This window comes from Drosophila kikkawai, chromosome 2R (genome assembly GCF_030179895.1).
Source record: "Drosophila kikkawai strain 14028-0561.14 chromosome 2R, DkikHiC1v2, whole genome shotgun sequence".
Classification (NCBI taxonomy): domain Eukaryota; kingdom Metazoa; phylum Arthropoda; class Insecta; order Diptera; family Drosophilidae; genus Drosophila; species Drosophila kikkawai.
Window position 1 is genome coordinate 6,487,879 of NC_091729.1, and position 20,218 is coordinate 6,508,096.

The 20,218-nt window shown below is 39.9% G+C and overlaps 1 protein-coding gene across 2 annotated transcripts; it reads left to right on the forward strand.

The window, feature by feature from the left end:
* The first annotated feature begins 3,950 nt into the window (after positions 1-3,950).
* Clamp (Chromatin-linked adaptor for MSL proteins) lies at positions 3,951-7,017 on the forward strand. Of its 2 annotated transcripts, none has more exons than XM_017181085.3 (7): positions 3,951-4,235; positions 4,562-4,732; positions 4,802-5,002; positions 5,069-5,507; positions 5,558-5,834; positions 5,885-6,088; positions 6,157-7,017. In XM_017181085.3, the coding sequence occupies exons 2-7, from the start codon at positions 4,577-4,579 to the stop codon at positions 6,590-6,592; spliced, it is 1,713 nt and encodes a 570-aa protein (XP_017036574.1). In that variant the 5' UTR covers positions 3,951-4,235; positions 4,562-4,576; the 3' UTR covers positions 6,593-7,017. The 2 variants fall into 2 exon arrangements, with proteins under 2 accessions (XP_017036574.1, XP_017036576.1); XM_017181087.3 differs by having other exon boundaries at positions 5,900-6,088; positions 6,157-7,016.
* Positions 7,018-20,218: the final 13,201 nt, after the last annotated feature.

Here is a 20,218-nt window from a genome sequence, read left to right on the forward strand (position 1 = left end):
TAGCCAAAACCATTTACTAGGTCGGCTTTACCCCACCTTACCCTACATATATGCAACAAATATGAAATGAATGCTGAAACATTAAGAAATATATTATAACATATAACACTCTTATTTGTATCATTAACCCAATAGCGAATATGCATATATTGTTAGGGTACCTAGAGCGAAAAGTAGCAAAAGACCAAATATTCTTGCTGGCCCGAAATGAAATGGTCGCACACATGCACCCGTGTACGTGAATGCATGAACACGCATACATGTAAAGGCCTGACGCTAACAGCTGACAGCTAACATGGGACCGGTCGCTAACAGCTAAAATCTAACAGACGGTCTGTCGCTAGCAGCAAACAGTTAACATGGGACCGCTCGCTAAGAAATTTTTGTGTCCATTTTCGTTGTATGAAATGACCAGTCTATATGTTGTATGGTTAGTGCCATAAGCCAAGCTTTAAAGCTTTTACGTATGGAGGCGTGGGCTTTTTTGGGGCGAATCTCCCCTTTGGTTTAGTTTGTTTTTATTAGCATCGACCTATATTTGTTAGCATTCGTAATTGCAGACTTGAGGTCATAGCCGGCTTCGATTTTAGAAAAATCAAAGGCTCGGCTTTAGCTAAAAACAACAAAAAGAACTTGTCAATAGACAAGTAGCAGCTGTGGTGACGATCGTTTCGTTAGCGCTACCCAACTCATCAGACCACTTGCTAACTATTGCTAATATTCTTGGTACTTTAACTTCAATCTTAGCTTAGACCCGTTGGGAATCGTAAGCTTCGATGTAAAGGCAAAAGCAAACCCTGAAAATCGGTTTTTAACCTATAATGCTTAAAATTTTTTTAATTATTACCAAAAAAAAAAAATTTAATTAATTTTACAGCGCAAGAACCTTGCCACCGCAAAACATATTATTTTTCCTAATTTTCTAATATTTTTTTTGTTCAAAAACCAGCGAAATTATATAAAAATAAAATTCTCATTGTGATACAACACTGATTTCGGCCGTTAGTCCGAGCCTGACTTGGGACAGCGGTCTGGGAACAGGACTGGGGCTCTGAGAGGTCACACTTTGGGACCCCCATATAAGTATGCCCATTTAAACGCTATAACAAAGTCTGTATAATCATGCTGATAAATATCCAATAAAATTTAAGAAAAACTGTGATTCTAATAAAATACAGTGCCAAAACAAAATATTGAATTGTGGAAAGTTTTTATAATTCATTATTCATGCAATTTAATACTGTCTTCCCACACAGCGCATTTGTGAGGAACGTTTGGGATTTTAAAAAAAGGTGAATCTCGTGTTCCCACACACCATCAAAGCGCATTCACCATCCGAACAGCTGATCGATCAGCTGTGGCTCATGAAAACGTAAGCACAGACTGTCGAATTGGCAGTTGCAAATTTGAAATGGAGCATTTACCAACTATTTTGGTTGTTGTACAACAGCAAAAGGCACAGATTGCGTCAGAAAATATCCGCACTTAAAACTTAACATTAATTAGATGACGAGGAATTTGAGTTTCTCTAATGATGTTTCTCTAATGATTTTTCTTTAACAAAGAGCAAATTCTCCGTTGAGTGTGTATAGGTAGTATAGGCTTCCCAAATCTATAATTAAAGAAGAAGTAGGCGTTTTATATTAAATAGTAGCAATTGGGGACACTTTGGGGCAAGAATATACAAAAAAACAAAAACACCAACAACTATTATGGGCCTGCTTGTAGCTTTTAACGCCACATTTTAAATTCCATATCTAATTTGTTCCTCGCCAAGTGTGTATACACTTTCGTAGTGTTGGTCAAATTTTCACTGTTAATAGCAATATGACACTCTAATGCAGTTTTCATTAATTAGCTACTTCATTAGAACCTTGAAAGAGACAACTATATGTGTGATTTTGCTTGGATTTTGCTTGGATTATTTTGATAACACGACTGTAAAAGGTAAACAAAAAAAAACGCCCGTCATTCGCGGCGTATTACTATGAATTTCTGAATTCCTCGTCGAATTAATAAATGCAGAATCCTTTAAATTTATGTTTTTAACCTGCAGAGCTTAAAATTTGTTTAATTATTACAAAAAAAGAAAATTTAATTAATTTTACAGCGCAAGAACCTTGCCACCGCAAAACATATTATTCTCCTAATTTTCTAATATTTTTTCAGTTCAAAAAACCAGCGAAATTATATAAAAATAAAATTCTCATTGTGAGACCATACTGTCAATGAGCTGGCTAATACATTTTTCAATTACAATTTTCTTCATTAAACCCGTATTTGGTTAAGCCTAGTACTCTGACGAGAAAAATCCGCTGTATAAATTTAGACAGCGGCCAAACTCCATATAAAAACGGTGTCGAAAAAAGAAGAAGAAGAACATTTAGCCACGTCGTTTTTTCCGGTACTCTGACGACGAAAATGAAGCCTGCGAAAATTGAATGGCGTTGCCAGATCAAGATAGTAAACAGCTGATTTCGCGCTGTCTAAATAATTCATTTTATTTATTTAGACACCCCTAATGGAGGGAAAGTTGAAGGAAAAAGGTGGCATTGATAGGGGCTGTCAAGGGGAAGCCCATAATATGGAATTTAACCCACAAAGGACATTTTAATGCCATATTTATTAATATTTTAAATATTTTTTTTGAATATTTGTTTACAAACAGCTGTCCAATGTGACCAATGAAAATCCTTAAACGCCATAAAAAGTACACTTTCATGACATTTCAGGATTTTCCTTAATTTTTTTTGGTCACACTAGCTCGGTAGCTAAATAAACAGCGATTCCGCAGTCTAATTTAGACAGCGGGTTTTTCTCGTCAGAGTACTAGGCTTTATAGAGTATCTAGTATTTTTATGTAGAACTATCGATTATCGCGCCAATGAAGTAGCTAATGCATTATTTTAATGCATTAGAGCGCCATATAGTCGTCTTGCTCGCACTTGTGTAAAACGCTATAACGTTGTCAAATGTTTAATGAAGTCTCTAATTAATGCGACAGTGTCATGCCAGTATAATGCATTATTCTAATGCATTAGACCGCCATATAGTCGTCTTGCTCGGACTTGTAAAACGCTATAGCGCTGTCAAATCTTTAATGAAGTCTCTAATTAACGCGCCTGTGTCATACGGCTATAAGAAAAAGAAATCAGAGTTGCACCGAATGACTATCGTCAAACAAACGGTCGTTAGATTTAGATGCGCTTCGATGCCGGTCCATTTGAGAAAACTCGGAACGGCAAAACCTTATAGCCATATGACACAGGCTCATTAATTAGAGACTTCATTAAAGATTTGACAGCGCTATAGCGCAATATTTTTATATAATTATATTTTTATATAATTTCGCTGGTTTTTGAACTGAAAAAATATTAGAAAATTAGGAAAATAATATGTTTTGCGGTGGCAAGGTTCTTGCGCTGTAAAATTAATTACATATTTTTTTGTTGTAATAATTAAAAAAATTTTAATCACTGTAGGTTAAAAACATAAATTTAAAGGATTCTGCATTTATTAATGCAAGAATACTTCGACGAGGAATTCAGAAATTCATAGTTATACGCCGCGAATGACGGCCGTTTTTTTGTTTACCTTTTACGGTCGGTTTGACCGTAGTCGTATTACCAAAATAATCCAAGCAAAATGACACATATAGTGGACTCTTTCAAGGTTCTAATTAAGTAGCTAATTAATGAAAACTGCATTAGAGTATCATATGGCTATTATGGTCCGTCTGTTCAACGGACGGTGGATGCGCTTTGACGGTGTGTGTGAAGACCCTAATAGTCGCCACAGGAATACCCTGAATGTATTTAAAAATTCAGCATTATCGATAGTTTAATACCGGCGGAACCAACAATCGATTGGTATTAATCGGCAGCTCTGGCGTATGGAACTGGTGTTTGACTCCTCTCACCCTGAGCATTGTGCTCTTTCTATCTCTCTTCAGCATTCAGATTTGTGCGCTGCGTAAGAACAAACGGGCACAGAGTTTTGTGCTGGAATTTGTTAGAGAAAGAAAAAACAATAATAAGAGTTTTGCTTTCATTCTAAACAAAATATTAGTGCTAGAAAGCACAATAACTTTTCCCTTAGTGAACAACTTTTCGAATCTAACACATTGCTCTTGTTTTTAAAATCGTGAACATTTTGTGTATTGCGTTGGGCGTTGCGAGACCCAGCCAAACCTAAATATTTGGTGTATGGTGTGGTGTGGTCTGGTTGCGTAAAAGGTAAATTGTGAAGTAGGAAATCAGATTGAATAAAAGTGACAAATAATTGATTAAAGTAAGTGTTGTTTGTTAAAGGGTAGAAAAGGTCCCACTGCTAGCAGTTCAGAGTGATATGTACGTCGTGTATAGCATACATATTTTTTGTCTCACCGTCGCCATTTTTAATCAGTTGATTTTCACTGCCTGGGTGACGTGTGTACACTATATGCATCCCTTTTGCACACTCGACAAGTATGCTTTGAGTGATTTAGTGTTGGAAAGCGTCGACCAGCGGCTTTGACCGCCTTTAATAAACAATAAAGACCAACGTTTCTTATTTATTCAAGTAAACTGCTGTAACGATGGAAGACCTCACCAAAAATATCATCTTCACGAATGCGATCAATGGGCAACCCGCCACAATTCAATACCAGACAGCGGATGGCACCATTCTCAAGCAACCGAAAATCGAGGGCCAGAAAGCAGAGCAGCAGCCAACCTTCTACTACACGACAAATGTAATTGTACAAGAACCGAAAGTATTACATCTCCCCGTTAACTTACTGACATGTTTTATCAACCCTTAGGGCAGCGGCGGCACTGTCAATCTCGCTCAGCTGGCCACCACGGACGACAACAAAACCTGCTACATAGCTCAACCAGTTGGCGGATATAATTACGCCCTGGTTAATGGGATGCCGCTTAACCAGGGTGCTGCGTTGGGCATCGCCACTGTCGACGCGCAGGGCCGCATCCAGATAGTGAATCAGAACAAGCCAATAGCAACGGTTAGATAGAGAGTACCCACAACTTGTAGCGTTGAGCACAGTTTAATACGTTAACCACTTTTTTAGAACACTATATCTAACATCAGCTTCAAGTGCGACGTCTGCTCGGATATGTTTCCTCATTTGGCCCTGCTAAACGCACATAAACGGATGCACACAGATGGTGAGCAGCAGCAACAGCAGCAACACACTACACAGCAGGGTGGAAGCGAATCCATAGCTGTAGTCAATGCCCAGGGCCTAGTACAGGCGCAGAACATAATCAATAACGGACAGATGGGTCAAATACAGATAGTAGCCTCAGACACGTTAGAGCCAGTACAACAATCTGTGATGCATCAACAACAACACGAGTCAAAGGCGAGCAAATGCATCAACTGTGGTAGCCCCTTGCTGCAGCAGTCCAAACGTAAAGGACCAAAACAGGTGCGATGCGAGTCTTGCATGCAGGCGGAGCAAGTGGCGCAACAGCAGCAGCAGCAGCAGCTTTTTGTGGCGCAAGATGGTGAGTAATCGCTCAAATTAAGACAAAACCTTTACTACTTTTGGTTGCAGGTCAAATGGCTCATCCTGTGCAGATCATATCAACCACACCACAGGCACAGGCCCAGCTGCAGCAAATAGTTGCCGCCCAGACCGGCGGTACGACACCCAAGCGCGAGCCAAGCACTGGGTCCGGCCATCATCCAGTGAAAAAACGAAACTCTCAGCAGATGACCAAGTGCCAAAAATGCAATGGTTCCGGTGTCGTCCTGGTAGGCCAGCACTCACATGCCGGTCATAGCGGAGCCGGAGGAGGCTCGATAAGCAAAGGCGTTACCGTTAAAACTGAGTGAGTAGATATAACATAGTGCAAGCCAATCCTACGCTAACAAAACCAAGGTGTTCGTCCTGCAGGAATCCAACAAAACCCTTCAGTTGCAATATTTGTGGCGGTCTGTTTTCACGCTACTCAAGTCTGTGGTCGCACAAAAAGCTGCACAGCGGCGAAAAGAACTACAAGTGCAGTATCTGTGGATTGGCCTTTGCCAAGGCCGTTTATCTAAAGAATCATGCGCGCATTCACACGGGCGAAAAGCCTTACAAGTAAATTCACCATGAACCATAAGCCCATATGATTATATTGATACTTACTGATTTCTCTCTAAACACAGATGTCAAACATGTGGCATGCAGTTCTCCCAGTCACCGCACCTGAAGAATCATGAGCGCACGCATAGCGGTGAACGGCCCTATGTGTGTGGGGTCTGCGACAAAGGATTCGCGCGTCACGCTACTTTATGGAACCATCGCCGCATCCATACCGGCGAGAAGCCGTACAAGTGCGAGATATGCGGTTCTGCCTTTTCGCAGGCGGCTCACCTAAAGAATCATGCAAAGGTGCACTCCGGCGAAAAACCGTACAAATGCGAAATCTGCTCAGCCGCATTTGCAGATCGGTTCGCGCTGAAGCGTCATCGCGGTATACATCAGAAGTATGGCCAGACGGCTCCACGTCAATCTGGCAGCGACGGTATGATAGTTCACAAACAAGAAATACCCGATATGGATGATGAAGCCCAGCAGGAGGTGATTATTGGAGGATTATAGATAAGAGCAACAACTGTCAGTGCCAAGTCGACAAGCACTATCTCAGCAGAGACAGCAGGTCAAGGAGGGTCACCATATACGGGCCATCAGCCTGGACTATGTCACCACTCTGAGCAATACGCTGCTGGTTACTATTACCAGCTGCCTTCGCTCCCAACCTCAGGACAACTGAGCACTACTTTTTCTCCAGAGATCAGCTATTGAACAGCTAAACACGGAGAAGTTTGGCACTACCGTTTTCGCATAGGTATACATTTAAATAAATATTTTTTTTACTCTAGCTTTTCGGTAGGCTCTACGAAATTAGGGCAAAACCATAAACGCTTTTTAAGTCAAACAAAAACGAATGAACCTAATTTATTTGGTAGTCTGTAACATACACTTAGACATACATTAATTAATAAACACTTATACATAAAAAAAATATACATATAAATAAATAAATATATATATATAAATATATATATATATAAATATATATATAAATATATATATAAATATATATATATATATATATATATATTTATATATATATATATAAATTAGGTATTTTTAAGTGTTATAGTTTAATCAGTATAGAAATAGTAGGTTTAGTAATCGGATTTATAGGAGTGTGGGGTATGGGGGGATTATACAGAATCCGAATGGAAAATACGTACGAATCTGAGCAGGAAAAAACATATACATATGTATATATATACCATAAAAATATATGCATTATAACGTTTGAAAACAATATCAGTTTTAAGCCTAAACCCATTAATTTACAAAATTAAATATGTATAAGTGCGTATTAAAATACATAAATCAAATAAATATTTGAATAAAGGTAACAAATTGTATTTAAAAAGTTGTTTTGACTATGTAACGAAATTCAAATTAAATTTACTAGTTATTTTATATTATATTTTACTCGTAACAATATCAATGGCATCAGACGTATTTTTATATCGCTCCGCCGCACAGTAGCGCCTCTCGAACAAAAGCCGTTGCAAAAATCGAAAAAGTCGTTGTCGCAAAAATGATTTTAGTCATACTTATTCGACAGGAAATTTCCCATGGATTCAGAATCTGCTGTAAAATCAATTTTCGGATTTTTTTTGTAGAAGATATGAGCATTCAAAGTTGAACTTTGTTTCCATTTTTGCATCATAAGAAAAAAAAAGGAAAAATTTGTTGACTTTCAGGTAAAATTACACAAAAACTATATTACCTATCGCCATGATTTTTGCTTTAAATAATAGACACATTCATAAACTATAACCCAATCCAAAAAAAAGGAGAATTGGGTTAGGGCTTGCACAGGTAAATCGCTACCTGCCAGGTGTCCATTTTTTTCACTTTTTTTTGGCTAAAGTAGTCTATATCCTTTTTGGATGGGCTGAGCCACTATACACACTATAACTACGACCTTTGTGGATCTATTCTGGACCAAAATCAACTTACATCTGCTGCGTCGAGCTGCGTCCCCGGAAATGCAACAGCATAAACCAAAACTACTCAGGGTTAAATATACGAAAATACCGACTCAGCTTCATACTAACCATAAAATATACTAACTGTAGCGCGTGTCGGTTACACGTTTAAATAAAAAAAAAAAATTTTTTTTCAGTTTTCAAATTATTTTTATCTGAGCAAATACATAAAAATAAAGATAAAAAATTAAATAAAAAATATTTTTAAAAAATTGTCTTCATTGAGAAAAAAATATTTCTTTACTTTGATACCCTTTAAAAAGGCGAATGAGTGGCCTGGCAGATTTTCCAATACATATGTAAATTTTACAACAATTAACAATCAAATGGCGTTTAAATTATTTAGTTATCTTATTTTGTTCAGAAGTTATGATTTTTGCAACGTAAAATGAGAAAAGGCGCTACTGTGCACAGTAGCGCCTCTCGAACAAAAGCCGTTGCAAAAATCGAAAAAGTTGTTGTCGCAAAAATGATTTTAGTCATACTTATTCGACAGGAAATTTCCCATGGATTCAGAATCTGCTGTAAAATCAATTTTCGGATTTTTTTGTAGAAGATATGAGCATTCAAAGTTGAACTTTGTTTCCATTTTTGCATCATAAGAAAAAAAAAGGAAAAATTTGTTGACTTTCAGGTAAAATTACACAAAAACTATATTACCTATCGCCATGATTTTTGCTTTAAATAATAGACACATTCATAAACTATAACCCAATCCAAAAAAAAGGAGAATTGGGTTAGGGCTTGCACAGGTAAATCGCTACCTGCCAGGTGTCCATTTTTTTCACTTTTTTTTGGCTAAAGTAGTCTATATCCTTTTTGGATGGGCTGAGCCACTATACACACTATAACTACGACCTTTGTGGATCTATTCTGGACCAAAATCAACTTACATCTGCTGCGTCGAGCTGCGTCCCCGGAAATGCAACAGCATAAACCAAAACTACTCAGGGTTAAATATACGAAAATACCGACTCAGCTTCATACTAACCATAAAATATACTAACTGTAGCGCGTGTCGGTTACACGTTTAAATAAAAAAAAAAAAATTTTTTTCAGTTTTCAAATTATTTTTATCTGAGCAAATACATAAAAATAAAGATAAAAAATTAAATAAAAAATATTTTTAAAAAATTGTCTTCATTGAGAAAAAAATATTTCTTTACTTTGATACCCTTTAAAAAGGCGAATGAGTGGCCTGGCAGATTTTCCAATACATATGTAAATTTTACAACAATTAACAATCAAATGGCGTTTAAATTATTTAGTTATCTTATTTTGTTCAGAAGTTATGATTTTTGCAACGTAAAATGAGAAAAGGCGCTACTGTGCGCCGTGTGAATAAAAAATAATATAAATAAACTAAACATATTTCGCAAAAAGCCTGTAAGAGTATGCATGGGAACTTCTGCTCCTGCTGGCCATGAACACACAACACACATTGGCGATAGCAAATAGAGATCTTGGATACTATGACAGTTAAAACTACCAAGTTCGGTAACAACATTTATACCTGTCAGATCTTGGATACTAAACAGTTAAAACCATTGAGCTTATCTCAATGAATAAACACAAGCTGTCAAAATAAGCCCTAAAACTCGAACATTTGGGACCAGACTGGACTACCGTGTTTAATTCTACTATGGTTAAAACTACCAAATTCGGTAACAACATTCATACCAGTCACAGGCAACTTTGTTTTTAACTTTGACCACCCTTACAAATTATGTAAAACCAAATTTCGGTTTTAATTGATAAATATTATTAAACTGGTAATTACCTATACTTTGAGCAAAATCGTAAAAAAAACATGGGAATTATTTAACAATAAATGTAGAATTTAAAGACAGGTCATAAAACGACTTTAGTAGATGATGCTAGGGTCGTGAATAATTTATTATTAGTATTAAAATGTAAGTAAACAAATTCCTCTTTGAGCTTTGTCGGCATTAAACACGGTCCAATTTTGCATTTAGATGATAAGATTTAATTTATTTTATATTTAGGTGCCCCTAAAGTTTTTAAATCCACTCTCACTTCCGAATTACCAATGATTAGTTCTTGGTGATTTTAATATCTCAGGGGCTATTTGGTCCTCGGATAATTCAACAAAAACACTTTACCACAACACATCATAATTTTATTGATGGCTTGTTCGACATTTTGCTGTTTCAAGTTGACCATGTACCTAAGATTTTGCTTGATCTTTGTTTTGTCCCTAATCTGGCGAGAGTTACGAGACTGTATGCCAAATTTAAACTAACCGCTATCTAGCTATTTATCGGGTCGGTCATGTTCTACCGAGCAGAACGCCTTTTACAGCCCTACCTTAAACGAAGGCACTCTTCTTAGGTCTTTATTCTGTTAAGGCTGTTTTTTTTGCCAGGTCCCGACGGAATACCTGGCTGTGTGCTTAGATATTGTGCCGACGACCTGTGGAAATTCCCCTTCTGGAATTTTTTACCTTATCCGTAGAAACCTCCCACTTCCCACTTATTTGAAAGGAATCATTTGTTATTCCTCTCCACAAAAAAGGTAGCAAATCGGATGCCAACAACTATTGAGGAATCTCTAAGTTGTCGGCCATCCCAAAACTTTCCGAAAATGTCATAAATCTTCTTTTGCTAATAATAGCAACACACTCCTCCTGGAAGCTTCTCGAGAACCCGTCGTCGCACCTTATTACGCGGTGCCCTTTCACCATGTCCGAAGAGTCGAAGAAAGGACTAGGGCCACCCGGCGTGGCAACCTACCTGTCGGTTACCATGTCGGCCAACTTGGACTCTATCTCCTTCCACTTCTCTGTCAGCAGGTGCCCGTCGTCATTGAGCCCATCCACCAGAGCCATAGCCAGACTGTCTCTGGCCACATCACTAAATATCTTCGCCTACTTGGCGAAGGAAATCGGCCTTCCTTTGAGCGTCCATGGCCCTCTGGGGTGCGCTATCGCTCGCATCCTGTGTCCGATCACGCTTCGTGGGCTGAAACGCCTCTGGGTTGGCATTCTGATATTCCTTGAATTCCGCATTCTCTTCAAAAAACTCCGTTTTATCTGCAGCTTCTCTCGGGTCCACCTTGCCCTTAGCCTCATTCTTACCTATCTTGTTGAAAAAGAAGCCTTAGCAAGCCTTTTTTGATGTGAGAGCGCTTGTCTTCGCCTCTGTTGGTGTTGACTGCGGAGGTGCCTAAACTGAGCCACACCTGCTCTTTGATTTGGGGAGTGCTGGCACTAGAGCTCTCTCAGATTTTGGCGGAGCGTTGATGACCGGACTTGTCATCAGCAGCTTATTTTCCTCAACATTTGATGTCGGTTGAGATCGAGCCTGCCTTGTCTATATCTGACAATTTTTGGGGTTAGCCTCCACCACAAGGTCCGAAGCAAGGCGCTGAGAAGTCATGTGTGGCCTTGAAGAAGTCGACCGTGGCCTCGCCCCAATGCCACGGCAAGGCATCTTACAACCCAGGGTTGCCCGGTTCTGGGAAGGCTGGATTTACCCGAAGCTGGGAACCTGGAACTCAGTGAACACGGGTCGCGTAGCTCTCCTGGCTTAAGGGAAGGCCTGTTTAAGACTTGCCTAGGTCCGCCCGACTACCACTAGTCAGCATTCCCCGTCGAATTCGACCGAGGACCTGCTTCCAGCCGCTCTCGCTTGGAAAGTATAGTCGCAATACCGACGGTGCACACAGTTACGGTAGATGATGAGGTCATCTGTTAATCCCCCTGTGTGCCCAGTCGGCTGCCGGCCAAGTTCTGACTAACTCCAAAGTACTTATGTACCTTGACGATGTCAAACTTTGTGTGCAATATAAAGACAAACAAATATTTCTTATAGTCATATCCTCAGGATTGTCTTTTACTGTTGTGTAGAGATACATTATAGTCTTTGGGTGTAGTCCCTACTTTTGCCAAACATATTCCTGCAAGAGTAAAAAGTAATGCTTTCCTGACTCTTTTCTCTATGTTCCGCTTCCTTGTCAGCTTTGGGCTCAGTATCACTCCCAGATACTTCGCCTGCTCTAATAGTGTTAGTTCGTATCTTGGGATCTTTGTTCTTCTTGTGAAAGGTCCTGATACTAGCTAAAAGCTAATGCTTTTACTCCTGCACATTCCCTGATGTCGTTCTCAATGCCTATCAAGTTGAGGGAGCCTAGGATGGATTCGGCCTTCACATAATTGAATGTACCTTCTATGGTGTATTGTTTTTTATTGAGTGTTTTCTCGACGTGTTTTACCACTTCGTGAAGTGGTGTCCCAGTTGATCTACCTTTACGGTATGCGTGTTGGGCATCCGATAGGTGATAACCCTCTGCCCCTCTTAATTTAATGTATGCCTCATAGATGGCTTTGAGCCACCTGCTGATGCTTTCCTTTGCTGCCTGTTGTCTTGCCGGTATGGTACCGTCTAGGTCTGGTCTTTTATTCTTGTCAAAAGAGTCTATCGTCCACTGTATCTTTCAATGAAGATCGTGTCTCCTATTGACCCTTGTGCCTGCTCATTTATTGATCACTCAACTCCTTAACTCCAACATGTGGAAAATGCTTTGAGAATGATTTCTTGCAAGTCTTATTAAAGGCGTTTTTAAGTATGTTCCTGAGGTCCTCAACTTTCTTGTCGAGTGCCCTTGCTGAGGATTGTACCTCTATCCTCCTGTTGCTTACCTTGAAGTGGATAACTTCGCTGAATTTGCCCTAGTTTGTTTTCCGTGGATTACGTATAGGTACCGGTTTACTGATCGGAACTGAAAACAAAATATATACCTGTGATCTAAAAATGAATGTTGCAACGACACATTCCAGCTTTCGACCCTATAGTGACTGTGTTCAACTAGTAAGGTGAGATCTAACACCTCTTTCCACCCTCCCTGCTCGGAAATACAATGGTTGGTGTATTTGTTATATATTATAACGTTACGACATATAATATAATCAAGAAGTGACTCCCTCTATCATTGGTTTCCAAACTTCCCAGAGTGTACGCCTTGCATTCGCGTCGCACCCGAGCATCAGGGTCGTCCTTGTATCTTCAACCCGTTGGAGCAGTTTGACCATCGGTTCTGGCGGAGCCAGATGCTCATGAGCCATGTACGCTGATGTAATTAGCATACCTCTCCCATCCGCTGTTACGAATCTTGCAATTGTCAGATCAGATAGACATTGATATTTGTGGGGTTTGCGGGATTTTCGTCGAAGACCATGTCTTCCACCAATTTGTTGGAGTCTTCGACCTCTTCTAAAATCTCGTCCGGCTCGGCTAGGAAGACTTTGATCTTGGCCTTTCTTATGTCATACCGGATCTTATGATCCAGGGCATTTAGCTGCGCCAGGTATCGTTGATTTATAAGGAGGAGGAACGGATGGCTCGACTTCATCTCTTTTTTCAGCCTTCAGGATGGCCCAGTCCCCTGTATGGACATCCGAATTCTGGGCTCGCGGACACTTTATCCCTTTCATTATCAGAATGCCCCTTTGGTAACCAAATGCCGACTTTGTGTCTCCGTGGGATTGCCCTGGCGTGGACTAGCCTTATCCTAAAACTTGGCCCACCAAGTGCGATATTACATTAAAGAATGTCAATATGCTAAAAAATTAAAAATTTGCAAATATCACGTTTCTTTTACATATTTATACCTTTTACTTAGTACATGAGTAAAAAGCCTAACAAGCAAAACCTATTCTATGCGCTGACAAACCATCTATTCTCGGTTTTAGTTTTTAAACTCATTTTTAAGAATGGCTCATACTAATCGAATCAATACATTTATATGAAACGCTTTTTAAGAATTTTATATAGCAACTCTGTAGTGTTGCCCCAGCAACAAAACAATAAATGACGATGACCAAAGCAAAACAATAGACCAGATCAAACAAAACTGCCAACTTAATATATTACATTAAACAGATCTCACTAAAAAACCCAACAAACTTCTGTTTTAAGAACACAAACCTGTCAGTTGACAGGTTTTAACGATTGAAATGACCTACGACGCCCCCTTCTTTTTTTTTTATCCCGACAACAACATTAACGATTGCGCCGTGGGAATATTTTCCTCCGTCTTTAAACTCCAACCACTTCCAAGGAGGGAATCGCGGCCCCAACAAACTTAAACTAATGTTGGCATCTGAACTTGCGATAGAATAACAAAATTGAACTCGTTTGCTACTACACGCAGCTTACATTTCAGCAAACTAATGGTTTTGCTAAGTAACAAACCAAACAGATAAACATCTTAGTCAGCAACATGGCAGCGAAATTATAAAAAAATAGATTTATAACAGGTCTACTGATGGAATAGCAAGGACCGAATATGAAGCCAAAGTTCCCTTGCAAAGCTTACTGAATCTTCTGCATCTCGAATATTATTAAGGGGGGATATACATGTAAGCGGTCAAAATTTGGCCATTTTTCGTGAATTTTTTTTTATAAGAAATAGTCAAGCAATCGTCGTGAAACTTTGGATATAGTTAAAAGTAGAATCATAGATGATAAAAAAAATTAGTTATAAACAATATTTTAGAAAATGGCGGATTTATGGAACATATGCCGTAGCGCCTCGAGCTTTGAGTTGCCGTGCTATGGACACGATAGAGCTCGTAATTTCTGTCCAAAATCCGTAAACTAAATTTTTTTGTATTCATTACACCTGTATCTTCTATTTGAACCTAAAAAACTAAAAAGAAATCAAGACAAAAAAATTAAATTTTGATTTGAAGGAAAAAATGACATTTTCAGGTGATCAGTTTTCACTTCCCACCCTCTTAAAAAATAGTAATACTCCGTTTTATAACAACCATGTAGGTTCAAATAGAAGATAATTTCATACTGATCATAATACTTTTTGATTCACTGCGATATGTTACGTAGTTTTTTGTGAATCGTGTCCAAAGCATAGGTTAAAATGCAAAAATTAAAAGCTGAGAAAAAGACGTATAAAGTTTTTGATGCGCTCACGTTAACACTTGTATACCTTGCGTGCATACTTGATTTGAGGCACTTCAAGTTGGAATTCGATATTGAAACTTACACAGTATATTCTTTAAGTAAAAAACTACTTTTTAAACAAAAAAAAATTTTGCCCAAAAAATTTTGGTTTACATGTATATCCCCCCTTAATGCAAGAGGAATTCTGTGAAATACTTATAGACGTTACTTATATTTAGCTATGGTTTTGATGGATCTACTAGTCACAGTTTATACAAACAAAACTGAAGCATTGTAGAGTCCATCCTTAGATGATTTTTTTTTCTATCGCGCTTAATTTTTTAATACCCTATAAATTCTGAGAAATTCAAAATATTCAGTTCTAAAACACTCCGATAAGTTGTAATTGTTCCTGTTGACTCCTTATCAGAAAGTACATCAGAAGCAAGACACAAACTTTTCAAGGCTGACAGAAAGAAAACATATTATGCAAAAGAAAATGTAGCCGGGTTAATAATATGTGTCAGATGTGTTTTACAGAGTTAAGAATTCGTTTGATCGGTTACTATCTGGTTTATGCATTACAAAAACCAAAACCAACGACACATTCCAGCTTTCGACCCTATAGTGACTATGTTCAACTAGTAAGGTGAGATCTAACACCTCTTTCCACCCTCCCTGCTCGGAAATACAATGGTTGGTGTATTTGTTATATATTATAACGTTACGACATATAATATAATCAAGAAGTGACTCCCTCTATCATTGGTTTCCAAACTTCCCAGAGTGTACGCCTTGCATTCGCGTCGCACCCGAGCATCAGGGTCGTCCTTGTATCTTCAACCCGTTGGAGCAGTTTGACCATCGGTTCTGGCGGAGCCAGATGCTCATGAGCCATGTACGCTGATGTAATTAGCATACCTCTCCCATCCGCTGTTACGAATCTTGCAATTGTCAGATCAGATAGACATTGATATTTGTGGGGTTTGCGGGATTTTCGTCGAAGACCATGTCTTCCACCAATTTGTTGGAGTCTTCGACCTCTTCTAAAATCTCGTCCGGCTCGGCTAGGAAGACTTTGATCTTGGCCTTTCTTATGTCATACCGGATCTTATGATCCAGGGCATTTAGCTGCGCCAGGTATCGTTGATTTATAAGGAGGAGGAACGGATGGCTCGACTTCATCTCTTTTTTCAGCCTTCAGGATGGCCCAGTCCCCTTTATGGACATCCGAATTCTGGGCTCGCGGACACTTTATCCCTTTCATTATCAGAATGCCCCTTTGGTAACCAAATGCCGACTTTGTGTCTCCGTGGGATTGCCCTGGCGTGGACTAGCCTTATCCTAAAACTTGGCCCACCAAGTGCGATATTACATTAAAGAATGTCAATATGCTAAAAAATTAAAAATTTGCAAATATCACGTTTCTTTTACATATTTATACCTTTTACTTAGTACATGAGTAAAAAGCCTAACAAGCAAAACCTATTCTATGCGCTGACAAACCATCTATTCTCGGTTTTAGTTTTTAAACTCATTTTTAAGAATGGCTCATACTAATCGAATCAATACATTTATATGAAACGCTTTTTAAGAATTTTATATAGCAACTCTGTAGTGTTGCCCCAGCAACAAAACAATAAATGACGATGACCAAAGCAAAACAATAGACCAGATCAAACAAAACTGCCAACTTAATATATTACATTAAACAGATCTCACTAAAAAACCCAACAAACTTCTGTTTTAAGAACACAAACCTGTCAGTTGACAGGTTTTAACGATTGAAATGACCTACGACGCCCCCTTCTTTTTTTTTTATCCCGACAACAACATTAACGATTGCGCCGTGGGAATATTTACCTCCGTCTTTAAACTCCAACCACTTCCAAGGAGGGAATCGCGGCCCCAACAAACTTAAACTAATGTTGGCATCTGAACTTGCGATAGAATAACAAAATTGAACTCGTTTGCTACTACACGCAGCTTACATTTCAGCAAACTAATGGTTTTGCTAAGTAACAAACCAAACAGATAAACATCTTAGTCAGCAACATGGCAGCGAAATTATAAAAAAATAGATTTATAACAGGTCTACTGATGGAATAGCAAGGACCAAATATGAAGCCAAAGTTCCCTTGCAAAGCTTACTGAATCTTCTGCATCTCGAATATTATTAATGCAAGAGGAATTCTGTGAAATACTTATAGACGTTACTTATATTTAGCTATGGTTTTGATGGATCTACTAGTCACAGTTTATACAAACAAAACTGAAGCATTGTAGAGTCCATCCTTAGATGATTTTTTTTTCTATCGCGCTTAATTTTTTAATACCCTATAAATTCTGAGAAATTCAAAATATTCAGTTCTAAAACACTCCGATAAGTTGTAATTGTTCCTGTTGACTCCTTATCAGAAAGTACATCAGAAGCAAGACACAAACTTTTCAAGGCTGACAGAAAGAAAACATATTATGCAAAAGAAAATGTAGCCGGGTTAATAATATGTGTCAGATGTGTTTTACAGAGTTAAGAATTCGTTTGATCGGTTACTATCTGGTTTATGCATTACAAAAACCAAAAAGACGAGCCTGCCAGCAGAATCATATCGTTAGGTGTTGTCGACAAACGGAGATTATACATAGAGATGAAGAACATGATAACGATGATGGATGTCACACTTCTGAAATTGACTTTGAGGAAGAGGTACCATATTAAGAGGTACGATATAAAATTAGGTTAGAGCTGACGGCACTCACGGGGCCATGCATAGGCCAAAATTTCTAGATGGACTTAGAGACCATTAACTCGGGATTCAAGGTCCTTAAAGATCGAGGTATTTTTCGCAAAGTAGTAGTAGTTCGCCTGGCTTCCTTCTGGAGGCATCTGTTAGCGACGCCAGAGCCTAGATATCTTATCCTTGCTCTCGTTAAGGCCGAACATTTGCAAATGAGACGCTCCAAGGTTTCGGATGCCTCGGCTTCATCACATTTCCGGCACTTAGCATTGTCGGTAAAACCCAGCTTGACTGCATGTGCAGTAGACCTGTTAGAATTCCCACTTACACTTACATCCTTCCGTGGAAGATGCAGCACGTAGTGACTGCGTTTCTCGTTGCGCTTTTTGCACATAATTTTTGATATTCTACAGATTGTAGAATTACTTCTTCACCTGCTTTTTGCGCTTGCGTTAGCCCGTCTCTCTAGCTCGCTTTGAAGCGTTCTTAGGATGACAGGAACGTTTTCTGCTCTTGCACTCGCCAGTCCGACGCCTTCCTTTGCCAGTTCGTCCGCGGTCTCGTTACCGTCTATGCCTTGGTGGCTGGGAACCCAGTAGATCCTCACTGACTTAGTCGTGCTCAGGCTATCTCGTGACTCCCTGCTTGCCAGTACATTTTTGGAACTGACCGCTGATGATTGCATGGATCTTGTCGCCGCTTGACTGTCTACGAACAAATTGACCGCCTCATGTGGACGGTTTATGCTCTGAGCAAGTTCTGCTGCTTTCCTGATGACGAATACTTCCGCCTGGAATATACTGCAGTAGCTTGGTAGCTTATACGACAGCCTCATTTCAGGGTCTGAACAGTATATGCCCGCTCCAACTCCTATTGAGTATGGTCCTGGCCTGACTTCCAGTCATGAATACTATTGTGTTTACATCCGGGCACGTTCTGGGTATCATGTAGTCAGATGTACTGCTCATGTCTCGACCAATTGAACTGTGCCCGAATCCTTGTAGCGACCAGTTTCCTGATGCAACCAGACGTTATGCCGCCTTTCCTGCTGTCAGTCGCGCTTTGATATCTAGGGGATATATACCGATTATGGTTTCGAGTGCTTTGGGGGTGGTTGACCTCAGCGCCCCTGATATGCAGAGCAGTGCCTGCCGCTGGGCTCTCTCCATAAGCTTATTATACGTTTTCTTCTCCATGGCTTGCCACCGCACTAAGACTCCATACAGCAGAGTCGGACGCACCACCGATATGTAGACCCAATGCATAAGAGCGGGTGAGAGGCCCGTGGATGTATATAGCGCTATGGTCGCCTTTTTCACCAGCTTGCTGTCAAGAACAATGTGGAGGTATTTGACTTGTGTTTTTAGGGTCAGCCTGGTTATGATAATTTTTGGGGGATCCATTGCGGCACCTCTTCTTCACCTCTTGGTGAAGAGAATGGAGTTCGTCTTATCTGCATTGATATTAAGTCCTAAGCCACCTGTGACGTCCTGTCGTCCGTGGATAGCTAGCGGGACGTCCAGGATTCGTGCAGGAATATTTGTTTGATTCAGGCGTGGTTGCTGTAAGAGATTCCGACCCCGTCCCAGAGTAGAACGCTAGAGGATTATGCCGTTAAATGTATCTTAATCTTTATTTATTTAAAAGGTACAATTCTTCATAATTTGATGCTGGATCTCGATTCTGGGGTTACGCCGTAGTTCCGATTCGTCCTCCTCGTCCCGAATGCGGCTGTCCGGTAGGGAGATGCCGATAGTCCCGCCAGGGTATGGGCCTTGAAAGCCACCCAATAGCGAATGCGTTCGGACTCGAAAGTCATCCACAAGAGAATGCGTTCGGACTCGAAAGTCAACCGAACCCAGTAGTTGTCGGACCCGACAGTCAGCTCAGCGACGTTTGTTGGACTCGAAAGTCAGCTCGGAGAAGTTCGGACTCGAAAGTCTGGAGATTCGGACTCGAAAGTCAGCTCGGAGAAGTTTGGACTCGAAAGTCTGCAGATTCGGACTCGACAGTCAGCAGAGAGACGTTATGGTCGGACTCGAAAGTCAGCCCAGCGACGTTTGTTGGACTCGAAAGTCAGCTCGGAGAAGTTCGGACTCGAAAGTCGGCAGATTCGGGCTCGAAAGTCAGCTCGGAGAAGTTCGGACTCGAAAGTCTGCAGAGTTCGGACTCGAAAGTCGGCAGAGAGAATCGGACTCGAAAGTCGGCAGTATTTTGGACTCGCAAGTCAGCAGAGAGAATTGGACTCGAAAGTCGGCAGTATTTTGGACTCGCAAGTCAGCAGAGCTTGGACTCGAAAGTCAGCAGAGATCCTAACTACGATTTATAAATAGGAACCAGAGTTCCCAAAAACTGACTTCGCTGCTAACTACTGGGGAGGTTAACTCGACCCAATCGCAGTCGGCTGCTAAGGACTTAGTTCCGCCCACTCACATATCTCCCTGAGCGTTTTTTCCATGATCGATCTGAGGGTCGACTCCCGTAATAATGCTT

Bases quoted from the DNA above. Each gene is read 5' to 3' on its own strand.
- Clamp (XM_017181085.3), top strand. From the start codon at position 4,577: ATGGAAGACCTCACCAAAAATATCATCTTCACGAATGCGATCAATGGG. The intron at 4,733-4,801 runs GTAATTGTACAA...ATCAACCCTTAG, and splicing joins CCTTCTACTACACGACAAAT to GGCAGCGGCGGCACTGTCAA. The intron at 5,835-5,884 runs GTGAGTAGATAT...AACAAAACCAAG, and splicing joins GGCGTTACCGTTAAAACTGA to GTGTTCGTCCTGCAGGAATC.